A 16,002-nucleotide genomic window follows, 5' to 3' on the forward strand; every position below is an offset into this window, starting at 1 on the left:
GATATGCGACAATTGATAAAACATGACTTCATTATTCTACTCCGGAGCCATTCAACTTAGATGTAGAAGATTTCCAGCATTTTAGGCAATGTTCAAAATTTTATAACTTAATTTTCATTATTCTGTTTCGTATTATTATCTTTGACCAAAGACCCTTAACTCTCAATCGAACCAAAATTGAACTAATTACATATTCAAAGCTACTGTGTGGTAGCGTCTTAATCTTTCACAGTTCATTTAACTCGGCTTTGAACCCAAGTACCAGAAGATCACGCAGTGCGAAACGTTCTTCAACTATCCGCAGCTTCCATCATATTTTGCTCAACTTCGTTAGCCGCTATTCAGTTCACTTTTAACAGTTGGACTTTTGCGCAATTCAATGCTCACAACCTCAAAATGCACTGATGCTGTTGCCCATCTGTTCGATGGCGGTTGGAATTCGTGCGTTTCCTTGCTATTCTCAATATTTATGTTCGTGTTTTGTCTATCGACATGCATTTTGTGCTGCTGCCGCTACTTGCAATGATTGCAACTAATTCAAGGTTGTTCGTGCCGCAGCCGCAGCAACAACTGTCGATTGCTGATATATTCTCACCATATTTCGGCAGTTGCTTGGAAAATGCTTCAATTTGCGATTCTTCGATTCTTCCGTTCTCTTTTCAAGCGCATATTTATGTTTATTTCGCTGAAGTTTTTGCAAATGCTTTTTTTTCGCGTTTATATTTTTTCGTATGCTCATCGAATTTTCCGATTTCGGCTTGCGCGTTTGCGTAATTGGCGGACATCGCTTAGCTTGACTCTTGTATATCTACCACAAGTGTAGCTGAGTGTGTGTTGCGTTGGCTGCTTCTTGGCAAAAAGCTTGTTTCTGTCCATTTCCATTATTTTTGGCCAATTGTTTTTGAGGTCGCAAGACGCGATTATTGCGCAAGCGCATTCCCTGCAATGCTTGTCGTCTGTGGCGCTGCAAGTTGTATGTTGTTTTTGTATACCCGTTGTGTGCAGCTCTTCAATTTTTCGTTTGTCTAGTTTATTTATTTATTTATGTTTTTATTTATTTTAATTTTATTTGATGTTTTTTGGTTTACAACCACTCACCACTTAGGGTTTTCGGCTTTGCGCTGTGTGCGTAGCTCTCTATCAGATTATTTTATTTTTTGCCTATTTTTTGTGAAAAGGTTTTCTTATACCATCATTTGGAATTGGTCAGCTGTTCAATTATGTGATTTGATGTTGATTTTTCGAATGCAGTGTTTTTATTGTTGCGTGTCTTAGCCAAATACGCCTTAGGTTGCGTGACTAGTGGATAATTTTAAATTTTATTATCATTACCTTTTCATGTCAATCACTTGCGAAATCCTTTCAATTTTGATTTTTGGAACTGCTGCTAGAATATGGCGGCATTTAATTGCAGAAACTATATTAAGAGTTTGCACTTTAGTAGCATCTCTGCATGTCGTTGTAATAGTTGGTGGTCTTCCTTTTTTCAAGGTAGTCAATAAAAATTATTCCATGCGAATCCAAAAATACAGATGCCATAACCTTTCCGGCCGACTGTTGCGTTTTTCCACGCTATGGAGCAGGTTCTTTGGGTGCAGTTCATTCGAATGACCGTCCAATGGGCTTCGGAGTGAAACGATGAGGCCATGATCCACAATGAGAAAACTATCTTATGCTTTAAAGTCTTCAAACACCGATTGGCATCATCAACCCGTTGTTGTTTTTCGTCAAAAGTAAGCTCGCGCCACATACCCTTTGCACAGAGCTTTATCATACCCAAATATTCGTGAGTGATATGACGTACATCTTCTTACTCATTAGAACATCAGTTTCACAACTATTTTGTGGACTTTTTGATGTTTTCATCGGTAATAACCTCTTGTGGGCGTCTACTGCGTTCAAACCCAGCAAATCACTTTTCAACGGTTACCTTTTCTCCAACCGTATTTTGCCCTTCAAAAAGACAATATTTAACAGCACGCAAAATTCCCTAGTTTCGTCAGTATTTTTCTTGCAAAAAGCAATTCAGGCCGGAGATTTTTGACCACTCATTTTTGTTTTTTCTTTATTACTCATTTTGCTCAAAATTTTAACCTTCATTTATGAAAAACATGTGTAAAAGTATTACCCCTTTGAAGCTATAACATTTTCACATCTTTCTTAATTTCATCTCAAAAGAGTTTGGCAGCAATGTTCAACAAGTAATGTTTCTCAGTTTCAAAATTTTTGGCTACAGCGACTGTTCTTCGCCTTCTCCAGTTCCAAAAGTCCTCCACTTTTGAAACGTGAAATCCAGTGGGAACGTTCGCTCAGCTAAAGTACGTTCATCATAAACTTCCAGCAAAGCAGAATGACTTTCAGCTGAGGTTCTCTTCATATTAAAGTTATGAAGAAGATCTCACCGCATATTTTTTCAAGCGCAAAGTTCGATATTTTTTATGGAAAAAGTTATTCTGTTTTAAGTTTCTAAATGCAGGATCGGAATATTCCGACGATTGTTCAAAGGTCCGGGTTAAAGTAATTCTATGATCTCAAATCGACCTTTCTTAAGACTCAAAGAGAATATTTTTCATATATAGTAGACCAAAAACCTCTCAAAAGCTGTATGTACCATTCCAAGTTTACAGTCCAAGATTATGTTTTCTTTACAGGTAATTCAAAGGCTTTTACCTTGAGTCTCGAAACTAACTTTCATGTCTGAAACCATTACTAACGAAATTAAGTTTGAAAGTTGCAAAGAGCGGATCATCTCCAACATACTTTTTACGAAAAATTCACACATTTGACAAATTACACTTCAATTCATGCCTTCAGACAAGTTTTCTTCCGAAAACTTTACAATTTTAAAACCAATTCATAGCAACAATAATTTTAATTGCCTGCCACTCACTCGCTGCATCATTTGTCATGCCACAAATTTAGGGTTTTGCTATATTTGCATAAATCGCACAGTAAAAACGATAACAATAAAAGCAAATAGCACTGACATCATGCAACGAAAAATAGAATGTGATATAATTAGTGGCACCAGCATACCAGCAGAATAAAATGCAAGTCAACACACTTGGCCAATATGTAGATGAGGTTGCAGATTTCTAACTAAAACCTAACAATTGTTGCAAGTGCATTTGTTGGTATGCCTATATGTGGAGTCTTACAGCGGCTCTGCTTAATATGTTTCACGCAAGTGTAGAAAGTATTTTGGATGCTGCAAAGCGAATTCCGAGAAGTACAGAAGATATGTAGTAGTCATATTCTAACGACATGCGCACGATTAGTTTTTTTTTTTTTTTTTTTTTTTTTTTTTTTTTTGTTGCCCACACTTTAATTGCATATTCAGCAATTGCTCTATTATTTATTAATTCGCACATAAGCGTTATTTATTTGTGTTGGAACAGAGTAAAGTGTGGCAGAAAATGAGGTGAAATAGAAGTGACGAGTTGGCTTTACTTTGTTGTTGGTGTAGTACGAAGAATCACCCCTGCAAATTGTATGATAATTGGCTTTCTTGGCAGGCAACGCTTGAAGTTATTAGAAAAGTGTTTTATTGCTTTGAGGTAACGTTGCTTTTATTATTGTTTTCATAATTGTGGAATATTTTGATGAATGCTACGCGTAATTGTAGTTATGTAACAAATTGCGTACACATTTTTTAATTGCTTCTTCATAATTTTTGGAGTGATGTAATGAAAATACGTGAGATAATGGAGTGTTCAAAGATAGTTGTATACGTTAAGGGCAATATTTTGAGATATTTGCATTAGGTAAGGTGAGATTAAGAAGGAGATCTCACTTGGTCAACTTATGACGTCGGTTGGTCGTGGTACCTAGAATTTCTAGAAATATTTGTCATAAATAGCTTCATAAAGCATCTGAAAAACTGAATATACTCTTCACAGAGTTGTGTGATGATATATATTTTCACCACTTTAGGGGCCACTTAGTGGATAAACTATGATTTTCGTAACTTACTACTATTAATTGCTCGACGAAAATATTATAAAACAAAGTCTAAAGTGGCTTGAAGCGGATATTTAAATATTTCATCTGCATGACAATTATTTATTGCAACTATAATCCAGTTTAATGGAATGATTTATTTAATTTCTCATCTCTATTAAGTTTTTTAACAATTTTTGCATGCCGCTCGAAATTAAAACAAGTCTATTACTAAATCTATTAACTGGCAATTTTCAGTTTAGCAACTTTACGTGCTTTTTGATGCAACAGGAAAAAAGTTGGTCATCTTTTTTTTATTTTTTATTTACATTAAATTATGGAAGAAAATGCCATATCAGTCGCATTCACAACCACAGGCACGGCCGCAACACACTGTTGCACAATCGCCATTACTCACATGCATCAACGAAACACTTCAAATTCCGTCATTTGCAATGAGCTGGCAAACCGAAGACAGCCGATGAGAATTATGTATTTATCTGCCGTTTGGCAGCGGCGAAATTTCTACATGCAACACATAAAAGCGACGGCCGCACCTGCAAAACGTCCGTTAATAGTGATGGGATAACCGCAAAGTTGAAACCAACTGATACCAAAAAGCGCCGCTTGCGCAGCAAAAACAATAACAAACACATTAAATGAACTGGGCTAAATTGCACGCGACGCCAGAGCTGTGAACGAAATGAACAAACCGCAGCAATGAGCGCAGCAGGCGTCACGTAACCCGATGCCTTACCGGACGGTGGGAGGCGCAGCGGTGGTGCGCCAGGTGGTATGAGTGATGCGTAATTAATTTGCATTCATGTACGCGTAAACCGCGAAAAATGTAATAGATTTTTAATATGCTTACAAATATGTGTGTGTGCGCAAGTGTGTGTGTGTGTGTGTGTGTGTGGATGCTGTGGCTGTTAAGTGCCGACAAGCAGCAATTTTTTCTCGCTTCGCAGCTGAAATCGCTGCGCGTTCCTCATTACGGTGTGCGTAATTGCAGTGGTCTATGGCGTCGATGTTGTTGTTGTTAATAGTAAACCTTTGCAGGGCACTACAAAAACAATATGTAGCATAATACCGCTCAAATTTGTAGCATGCAGTGATAAACAAAAGCAATTGTGCGCAACAATGGGCCAAAGTGGGAGGGCATGAAAACAGCAACAACAACACACCGATACAAAAAGAAGCTGGAAATAATTGAAGGGAAACAAAAGAGCGTTAAACAAACGCAAAAATGATGCGTTATACAACAAAAGCAGTAATAAACCGCCGCTGTAGCGTAAGCGCGTCTAAGCTAATGCCGCAGCCACAAATCGCTGCGTTGTTTGTCAAGTTTTTTCTTCCACCAACAATTTGCCGATTACTATTTGTTTCCCTATTGCCCTGTACGCAATGCAACATTGTTGTTGTCATTTTCAATTTACTACAGCCGTACATGCCACATTGTACATTAATTGTGCAGGTAATAAATCTGAAGTATGCTGGCGGCGCGCATGCGCGGCAGCGCCTCCAAGAAATGATGCGGCAAAACGCGCATTATGCGGCCACGCCGAGATTATAAATGCCATGCGGCGAAAAAATACTAAAACAAAAGTAAATAAAAAACTCGAAAAGAGTTTTCGGTGTTTACCTGCGCCAGACCAAAGCGTTTGTTTTGTAAGTGTACTCACATATAAGCTGAAAAAACAGTGATTACGTTGAAAAATTATTAATAAAAGTAAACAAGTAAATGTGTGGAAAGCAGAAGCGGCACTAATGCGTCAAAAAAACAGCATTCAATCGGCATAAATAAGCAATTACATAGCCGAAAAGATATCTGTAATGTTATTAGATTAAGTAACACCGGTAGTAGGCGGTCGGTTGCATTTAAGAGCTTTCATATAATATGCTTTAATATTTTCTTTAGCGCGTATGAAATTTAATTTCTCACAACAAGAATTTCGTGCATGAAAGGAAATAGGTAATTTGAAAATAATTATATTTTTACTTCCAAATATTTATTTGATGCTTAAGGAAAGAAATTTCTCCCTTTTACAATTGTGTCTTTTTTGCTTAAATTACGAAAAAACAAAAAAAAAAAAAACATAACCTCGGTTACACAGAAGATATAGTAACGTTCAGAATTACAAGAAGATCCTTTACAAGAACTTGATTTTGATCGGCCAGCTTGTATGGCAATTATATAAGCTATAGGAAATCGCTCTAAACATTTTCTTCGCTCATGGCATCATTGCTTAAAGCAATAATTCATATAAATTTCCATGAAGATATCTCGCCAAATGAAAAGGTTTTCATGCAATCACTTAATTACGATTGTTCAGTTTGTGTTGCAGCTATATGTTATAGTGATCCGATGTAGGTGGTTTTGCAAAATAAGCAGATACTCAAAGAGAAAAAGACGCGTGCAAAATTTCAGATCGATTTCTGAAAAACTGAGGAACTAGATGGCATATAGGCATATATACAAACAGATGGACAACGGAAAATGAGCTCAGCTCGCCATCATCCTCCTCATGAGAAGGAATATGCCGCAGCTTGCGCTCATTAGCACGGGTGATCATACTTCCTAAGAGCATATAAACTTGGTGTAAATAATGACTTGAAACTTATCAATGTCGGTTTGGACCTAGCAAATCCAACATTGAATTGATTTTTACAGTACATTGAATCTTTGAGAATACCTTCGGCAAATATAATATATTGACATTCATCAGCCTTTTGTCGATTTAAAAGCTGTTTCAACTGCACTGACAGGAGATACCTATTTGATGTCATGTCCATATTTTGTATCTCTGCAAAACTCATACAGTTATGTAGAATGATGTTGAGCACAATCTTCAGCTCCATAAAAAGGAGAAACTTCTTAGAATATTTCGATACCAGACGGGGTTTTAGATAGTGAGATTCTCTCATACACCAACTTCGAGATAATATAATGCTGCAAAAAAGTTATATGGATCACTAATCTTAGCCGCAGTTGCACTATCTACTCTAAAAAGACTAAAAAGACTGTATATACAAATGCTATTGGCATCTTAGCTCAACAATATAGTCGTCAGTGCAGATTTTTCTAACCAAGAAAAAGAAGTGAAAGCGGTTGAACTTGTCGTGAACGAGGGCAAGATGAGGTGCTTGGTGACCATACACATTCTTTTAGTCTTGGTAACTACGTCACTGATTGCAGAAATAAAATTGTAAAATTGAGCTACTTTGGAATCGGTAGGAAATTGAAAAGTACAACAATAGTTGCACTCTTTAAGTCCCTTGTCATTCCTGACATATTTAACGCCGAAGAAATGTAAGCGATGACTAACCGAGATGAGAAAGTACTTCAAAAAAACTCTTCTTAGTGTAGCGACGAGTATCGAAGAATATACATAGAACCCCGAACTGTATGAGCTTATTCAATGAAAGGATCAAGTGCATAATGGCCTCTCTGCATTTGGCATGTATAACTAACGTAACTTCACTAATGATTGAGACAAATGGCGAAATTTGGTGTTTCCAACACAGACCGACCCATAGTTGTAGTGCCAAATCGAAGTCGATACACCCTGTCGCTTTTCCGCTTCTTTCGAAATGACACTTAGCCTTAAAGTGACCGAAGAATCCATTGTGCAGATATTATTGGGGCGGAATATACTTGTAGTGTAGCTTATTTAATAAGCTTTTGTTTTTCATTATTATAAAGGATAAAGATATTCATGATATCTGGTATTATTAAGAAAAAAAGCAATTGTAATATATAAGTTTATACCACTATATTATATATTACAATGTATTTGTAACCGACAAGCTTCTCTCTTTCAGAAGTCAATTTACCATTCGAAAAAATCAAAACTGAAATTGAAAATATACAATTAAGCAAATCAGAAGGGAATTTCCTTATTCAGATAAATGCTATCAGCAATAAGGCTGAAAATCCATTATAATATATATTTCTGTATAGAATATCCCATTTAGCGAATTAACTGAAATATTTGGCATTTGGAGTTACGCCATTATTCGTGTAAATCAACGCTTTGAAAGTGTCGATGTAATTAAATACGGATATTCATACATACTTGCAAAATAAGCAATACAACTTTACAGCATCGTAAATCTCAACAAGACTTCGTCATAGCCACAGCGATGCTTTTGTCATCGAACACACAAAACTGGTTGACGTTTTCAATGTGACCGCAGAAGCCATCATCAACGGCAACAAAAGCGGTTTGCTAAAAAGCAGTCAGTCTGTTTTGCCTGAACCAATTACAATGCGTATTTTTGCACATTAGGCTGTTGATGTGTTGCGCATGCGCACACTCTCGTTGCAAACGACAATTGACTGGGCAATTTTACCAGTTAAACTTGCCTTGCTCCAATTTCGTGCGCAATTTTTCCTTTTACCCAGTTACAGGTTTTTGCTTTATAAGACTGTAGGTATTTTGCAATAGCGCCGTTGATCCACTTTAAGTCCACGAAGTCCACGAAAGTAGAGTAATGCTAACAGCTATCGAATGTGTGATGTTGGCATTGAGAGGTCGTTGAGTTTGTGCGTTTGAAAGTGAAAATTATGTAATAATAGTAGTTTGTTGTGCTATAAATTTCGCGGTTGACATTGGCTGGTATTGGGAAAAAGTAGAATTACCGATATGTTTAGGTTTATTAGGGGGATACACATTATTGAAAAATTATTTACAAGTAAAATTTATAGAAAATTAGAATTTGAAAATTACGTGGAGCTTTTATATTTCGGTATTTTATGTAGCAAATTCAAAATATCTTGGAAGAATGTATATTGTCCTGATTTATACAATATTCAGAAAATATTTTAAGTAGTAAAATTACTCAGAATAAAAATTTTTTGTTCAACACCAATTATTTTCTTCCAATTGCAGCCGATTCCCTTTCACAACCAATTCCGCCGGCAGCTCTCTACCCAACAGCATATTCTAACGGACGTGCATCACCATACACAACAGCGTCAGACCCAGCAGCAACAACAACAGCAACAGCAGTACTTCCTGCAGCAAGCTCCAAGCGTGGAAGTACCCATACAAACTCAGCAACAACGCAACCGACAGGTGGCACCTACTGTGAATACACGTTTCCCGCCTAGCGGCAACGGACGTGGCAATTACGTAAATAACCAAAACGCTAACAACAACATCAACAACATCAACAACAATGAACAATACCAACAGAACTCAGTCTTCCAACGCTCCACGCAGAACCAATTGTATACACCACAGCAGCCGATACGCTTCCAGCAGCCACAGCAACAACAACAGCCCTTGCAGCAACAACAAAATGTCGACCAACACACGCAAAATTTCTTGACATTGCGTAATTTTGGTAATCAACAGGTGGGACCACAACAGAGCTTGCCGCAACGTTCTTACAATAACAAGCCATTCCAGTCACAGGCCACACAGCCACAACAACCGCTGCAACAACCACTCTACTCCACGCTACCCAACAGTATTTATAAGCAGCAACCACAGCAGTCGCAACAAGCAGGACCCTCAAACTTTGGTCTGCCACAGACGCAACAGAAGCTGCCGAGCTCACTGCCAATACCCACCTTCCAGACGCAAAGCGTGGCGCAGGCGCCGCTGAAAGCCGCATTCTCCACTACACCACAGTTGATTTTCCAGCAACAACAGCAGCAACAACAACAACCACAATTGTTGCTACTGCCACAACAACAGCAACAGCAGCAACACACGAACTACCAACAGTTGCCATTGCAACAGCAGCAGAATGGCGCCTTCCAGTTGACACCCAACTTGGGCCTTCCAGTGCCACAGATCTTCCCCAACCTGCAGTCGACTGCCTTCCCATCAGCGGCACCACAGCCTCAGCAACAGCCTCAACAACAGTTTGTCAATCCACAATTCGCCACGCTGCCAACACCGCAAGCTCAATCGGCCGATCAGGAGTACAAACAGAAGATCATACAGAAGCACGAACAGTTCGTGCAGAAGCAATACGAGAAGTCACAGAATAAGGTGCGTCAGCAACATGAGGAATTCCTTGCCAAACAGCAGACACTCAAGCAACAATTGGCGCCTACTTTGCAGTTACCACTACAACAACAACAGCAGCAGCTGCAGCAACAACAGCAACAATACCAGAACTACCAGCCACCACGCAGTCGCCCATTAGCACCATCCGAACTCCATCTGTTTTCATCCGCTTTGCAGAAGTATCACGAGGAACACCCAACAACAACAACAACCACAACTACTACCACCACTGAAGCAACTACAGCACCGAGCAAACAGAACAGCAAAAACGTCTATGCGCAAGTGAAGGCCGAGCTCGGCAAGTATGGCATGAAAACCACACCAGGCAAGAAACCCGTCAAAACCATTGGCCGCGATGAGCTGCTGAAGCAATTGAAGGCTGCGCTGGCTGAAGCGCCACAGAAGGAAGATGATAACAAAACATACTCCGAGATGGATTTGGTATTACCAAACGGTCAACGTGTGCAAGTCATACGCACCACCGATCCCAATTTGGTTAAAGGACAACAAGCGCTTTCACAAGATCAACTGCAATCCTTGCTGGCCCAACAAGGCATTTCAGCGCCTGAGGTAGTGAGCGCGCCAGCTGGTGGTAAACTGAGTATATCAGATGTAGCGCCCGAAAGTGCGAAGGATCTTGTCTTGCCAAATGGCTCGAAAGTACAAATCTCGCGTTCACCGGTTCCAGAAGCAGCCATCAATCCACAAGCTTTGCCCGGTGGTGTTGATCTCTCCAATTTGGCTTCACTTTATGGTGGGGATATTGAGGGTATCTCAAGTGGCGCCAACAGCATCGCAAGCTCCGCTGTGATACAGTCTGACTCCGATGAACCACCAACGCTTGAAGAACTGGCCAAACGCGGACTTATACCCGATGGCTATGAAATTGAAGGTTTGAGTTCGAATAAACCAGCGCCTGCACCGCAGCCAGTACCCACCTTACCGCCAAAGAAGAAGGCAACATACGTCTATCTTGAGGAGCAAGCAGATGGTAGCTTCAAGATACAGGGTGTCAAAGCCAATGGCGAGAAGGAAACAAAGCAAACTGGTGCCGAGGTGGAGAGCATTTTGGAGCGCATACGCAGCGGTGAAATTAAGCTGCCACCCTCAGTCTCGCGTCTAACACTACCCAATGATGAGGTGGTCGAAATACAGGGTGGTAATATTATAAAGATTACCGCTACATCGACCACTACTCCAAGAACAACCACAACAACTAGCACTACTACAACGACCACAACCACCACCGAATTCCCATTCGCGCGCACATCACCGATACGTCACCAGTACCATTCCACACGCACATCGCCGTATGTCTTCCCCAGCACTACCTACGCGCCACTTGTGCATCGCACCAGCCCTGCTGAGGTGTCTCTAGCACCGCCCGCACCAGAGTCTACAGCCACAACCTACTATACAACACCCGCGCCAATTTACACCGCCTCTACTGCGCCTGCAGTTTATGAGACCTCAACACCGTTTGCCGTCACCGAACGTTTGGTCGATACGGTGCCCGAGTCAGGTCACTACACCGATACGTTGGTGCAAGAAACTGAAAATAACGAAAAGGCTGCCGAGGTGACGTCTACCAACCCCAGTGAAGATCTCATACAGATACTTAAATCGAACGGACTCTTCGCCATGGCCAAATATTTACGTCAATCCGGTTTGGATAGTATTTTGAATGAGACCGGTCCATACACGATCTTCGTACCAACGGATAAGGCATTCAAGAACTTGCTGGTACAACTTGGTGGACCCGAACGCGCTGAGGAGAAGTTCAAGGCGAACCCCAGACTGCTGAGTGGCGTAAGTGCTTGAAAGATATTATTTGAATAAAATTTTCATTTTTATTTCTCCATGGAACAGCTATTGTTGCATCACGTGATACCTGGTGCCTTCGAGATTGCAACGCTGCAGGATGAGATGACAGGCGTTTCTTTGGCGGGCACGCAGTTGCGCGTTAACCAATACACCATGCACGATCAGGAGTGGAACGATGTGACTGTGAGTACAGAAAACCATCAATATGGAAAAAATAAATGATATTGACCACAATGAAATATTTCACTCTCCTACAGATCACAACAATAAACGGCGCTATGGTCTTACTGAACAAGAAGGACATAAAGATACCGCAAGGTGTCGCCCACGCAGTCGATCGTGTCATGTTTCCGCTACCAGTTGGCGATCTCTTGCAGACACTACAATCAGACCGCGAGAATAGATTCTCCAACTTCTTGAAAATTCTATACACTTCTGGCTTATCGGAGAAGCTACAAAGCAAAGGTAAGTGAATGCTCCCAAGCTTTGAAATATTTGCTGATTTCGACCCTTCTACAGCTTCTTCAAATTTAAATATAATATGGTTCTCAATATCTTCGTCTTTTTCTTTATTCATAGGCATCAAAACCTACACCGTTTTCGCGCCAGTGGACAAGAGCTTCCGCGATATGGAATCCGATACGTTGGATAAGCTGTTCAATGACAAAGATGCTGCTGAAGAGTTCGCGATGAAACACATTGTACCTGGTTCACTTTTCTCCGCAGGCATGCGTTTCTATCAAGTGAAGGATTCTCTGCAAACCGGCAAAACCGTTATACTACAAAAGACATCCGCTGGCAAAATCAAGGTGAACGACGCACAAATGGTCACCTCGAATATACCGGCAACAAATGGCGTCATACACGCATTGGATGGTGTGCTGGCGTGAGCTTAAAGCTTTCAAAGCTGCACAAAAGCACAAACAACATTATTAAGTTAACATTAAAAAACATAATATATAGGCTTTAATTTAAGAAAAGAACATATAGAAAACGATTTTCCGAATTAACAGACTTCAAGTTGAAAAATTTGTTTAAAAATATTTTTGTTCTACAACAAAAAAAAAATTGTTTGAAGTAAATCTTGCCAGGTGCGCTTTAAAGCTTTCAAAGCTTGTGCGACGAAAGCTTTAAAGTTAGTTAATATTTCAGTGGTAACTTTCGGCTATTTAATACATAAATTATTGGTTTTATATCTTTCTTTGTTAGTAAGTAATTTCGAAAAAACAACAAAATCTGCTGGTGCTTCCAATATTACAAGTTATTTCCGCTAACAGTTACGATGTATGCTATTCATCTGGAAATTTTTGTGTTCTACAAAATCATAACACTCTACAGTCGTAAAATATGTATATATAACCCAAAACGTATGGTGAAGCAAGTTGTAGAGTTAACTGAAATACGGCACCTTATTTCTTTGTTCATGGAAAGCTTGAAAAATTAAATGTTTTCAAGATTCTTGCGATGACTTCTTGATTGTATGAATTAATAATTGTACTTTTGCTGAACAATTGAGTACTTTTAAGCTCTAAGCTTCGGAGCATTCTCTTAGAAGCTTTAAAGCTGAGTTTTATACGAACTTTTTCGTGGTAAAAAGCTCTGATTTCTTAGTAAAAGTAATCAAATTGGTAAAACGAGTACCTTAAGATTTAAAGCCTTCAAAGTAATCACTATGATGCTTTAAATCTGTGCTTTATTCGAACTTTTCCCAAAAAAATGCTTTTCTTTTTAGTGCAATCTTTCAGCCTTGTAAAAAGATTTAAGCTTTTGTAAAATATGACATATTTTCACTAAAAGGTGAAAGCTTTTGGTAAAACATGCAGCTTTTCAAAAAAGTGAAAGCTTTTGGTAAAATATGGCAGATTTTCATAATTAAAAATCCAGCATGTGCTTCGTTTAATCTTCCACTACCAGTATGCACGCATTCAGTATCTCTATAAAATTTTTCAGTTAAATAAAACTATAGAAGATTCTTACATCACTGCCGCTCATCCATATTATTTAACACAAGACAAATAAAAACGCATATTCTCATTTACACACAAGCATATTTAATATTTTGCACCCAAATCATCATTTAATTGTCAATAAAAAATTAATACTTTTTTTCAAAATAAAAAAAAATTTATTGAAAATATTATATTTAATATGCGTATTGTTAAGATGATAATTAGAAAAATACTGTCTAAATAATTTAGACGAATTTTGTTTTGTAATAATACTACCCCGTATCTTAATGTATATACAACGCAATTATTTTAATTTTTATACGAAAACATGTAAAAATATACTTATGTCATTTTGAATGCAAATTCATCGAATCTCGTTTGCTTAAATTCATTTTAATTTAAACGAGTATAATACTGTAAAATGTTATGCTGAGCTTCATTTATTAATAAAGTTAAGTAAAAAAATTAAATGACTTGGTTTTAGCTTTACTCGTGGAGAAATCAACCCTTAGAAGAAATAGTTTTAGCTTTACTCATGAAGAAATCACCACTAAGTGCAAACAGGGTTTCTTTGAGAAAACAGTAAAAGAGAAAAGAGTTGTTGAATACTCTAACTTTCATAAGTTTCATATAAAATACAGGAAACTTAATCAAGTTTTCACAGCCAAGGCTTACAGCAGAGCCAAAATAAAGTGAAACTAAAAAAGAACTTTTTTCTTAGAGTCTATGAAATGAAATTAATACTTAATTTTGATAGCTATGCTACTTCAGTAGTATCCTTCTGTGGCATATCTTGTGTGATAGCATAAAAAAAAAATCGATTTTCTTCTCTTACGGTGCTAAACATAAGGTCTTCCACTACTGCACGGGACTCCGCTCTCCTCCGCGAATGAAACATTAGTTTCGGAAATACTTTATTTTAAACATCATAATGAAATTTCAGTATGGTATAGCAAAGAATGTCGAAATAGGCAAAAAAAAAAAAGTCATGAATAACTAACAGCATACAGAAACAATTCAATTTCATTTATTTTTCCATTATTATTTTGATTTTCAAAAGACTCGAGCACGAAACTTCAAATATTAAGGCATTCTGCTCAGCGAAATACAGTACGAACAGAATATTTTTCAAGTATAATTGGGTCTTTGCTAACGCAGTGCTGTTTTGAACCGGTTGCCTGTAGCAAAGACACAAACCATGAAAAAAGCTTTGTATAAAGTTGGTAAGATGTGTTTGTATATATGATAAACAAATATTTACATATTCATACATGTATGGATATGAATTTGCAAGGGTATAATTTTAACACACAAAAAATTAACATACAGACTTGTTCGAAATAATAAGAACAACTGTAGCGATAAAAGAATTCCATGAATATATTTTTTCCAAACATATTTTATTAACACTTTCTTAACTTAATTAATATTTATGTATGATTTGAGTGAAATGAAACAACCTGTGCGAAAACTAAGAATAAAGTCAAGTGTCGGTGGTTTGTAAACCACATTGTCTCAAAAGACGTCACTTTTCATTAATGTATTTAATAGCTTTCACTTAGAATAACCGAACGCGCACACTTTCATTTCCGATCTGAAACTGAGCTGTTTCCGTCGCTTCAGCGAGGAAGCCGCAATGCTGAATCAGCGGTAAGAAAGAGAGAGAGAGAGATAGTTGGCACTAAAAGCGGGGTTGCCATTAATTAAGAAATAGTAGTTTGATACTTAGGCAATTATTTGGAGAAATTTTTTATCCTATCTTCTATTGCGTACCATTATTTTCGAAGCTCAAGGTTAATAAATATGATTTAGAAACTAATTTGAAGAATCCAAATGTATTATGCTTTTGTGTTATATGGAAGTAGAATGTTTACGCAAATTGTATGAGAGTAAAGGAAATATTAATTGGCAAGTGTGCAAATTACGAACAGAGGGGAAAGCTAAGAAAAGAGTGAAAATAGAAGTGTATGTTGTGTGTAATGGTTATAATCGCGCAAGCGGTGTCTACGCCAGTAAAGAAGAAGAAGATGTATAAATAATGCATCTAAAAGGTGACTTTGTCAATAATTCATATGTGTGTTTGTAAACATGCCATTTTTCTCTCTTGTTCTCTCTCACTGGCATATGAGCATACTTCTTGACGGTTTGGAAGCTGCTCTACATTTATTCGGATGTTTTTCGATTCCCAGTAGGAAGTGAATTCTACCTTGCAAAAAGCCTTTGGTTCCGCTTTTATGGGAAGTGCTATAAAATATGACGAGAGAACA

At 38.1% G+C, this 16,002-nt stretch overlaps 1 protein-coding gene across 1 annotated transcript in view; it reads left to right on the plus strand.

Moving 5' to 3' along the window:
• LOC108967925 (probable serine/threonine-protein kinase kinX) overlaps nt 1-14,031 on the plus strand; it is a 57,545-nt gene extending 43,514 nt beyond the window's left edge. The window contains exons 2-5 of the mRNA XM_018931617.1: nt 8,832-11,771; nt 11,832-11,969; nt 12,044-12,251; nt 12,366-14,031. Of these exons, the coding sequence (XP_018787162.1) occupies nt 8,832-11,771; nt 11,832-11,969; nt 12,044-12,251; nt 12,366-12,676 (3,597 nt within the window). The 3' untranslated portion in view covers nt 12,677-14,031. The remainder of the gene's footprint in view (nt 1-8,831; nt 11,772-11,831; nt 11,970-12,043; nt 12,252-12,365) is intronic.
• Nucleotides 14,032-16,002: the final 1,971 nt, after the last annotated feature.

Source organism: Bactrocera latifrons, unplaced genomic scaffold, assembly GCF_001853355.1.
Source record: "Bactrocera latifrons isolate USDA-ARS-PBARC rearing strain unplaced genomic scaffold, ASM185335v1 scaffold_2, whole genome shotgun sequence".
Taxonomy (NCBI): domain Eukaryota; kingdom Metazoa; phylum Arthropoda; class Insecta; order Diptera; family Tephritidae; genus Bactrocera; species Bactrocera latifrons.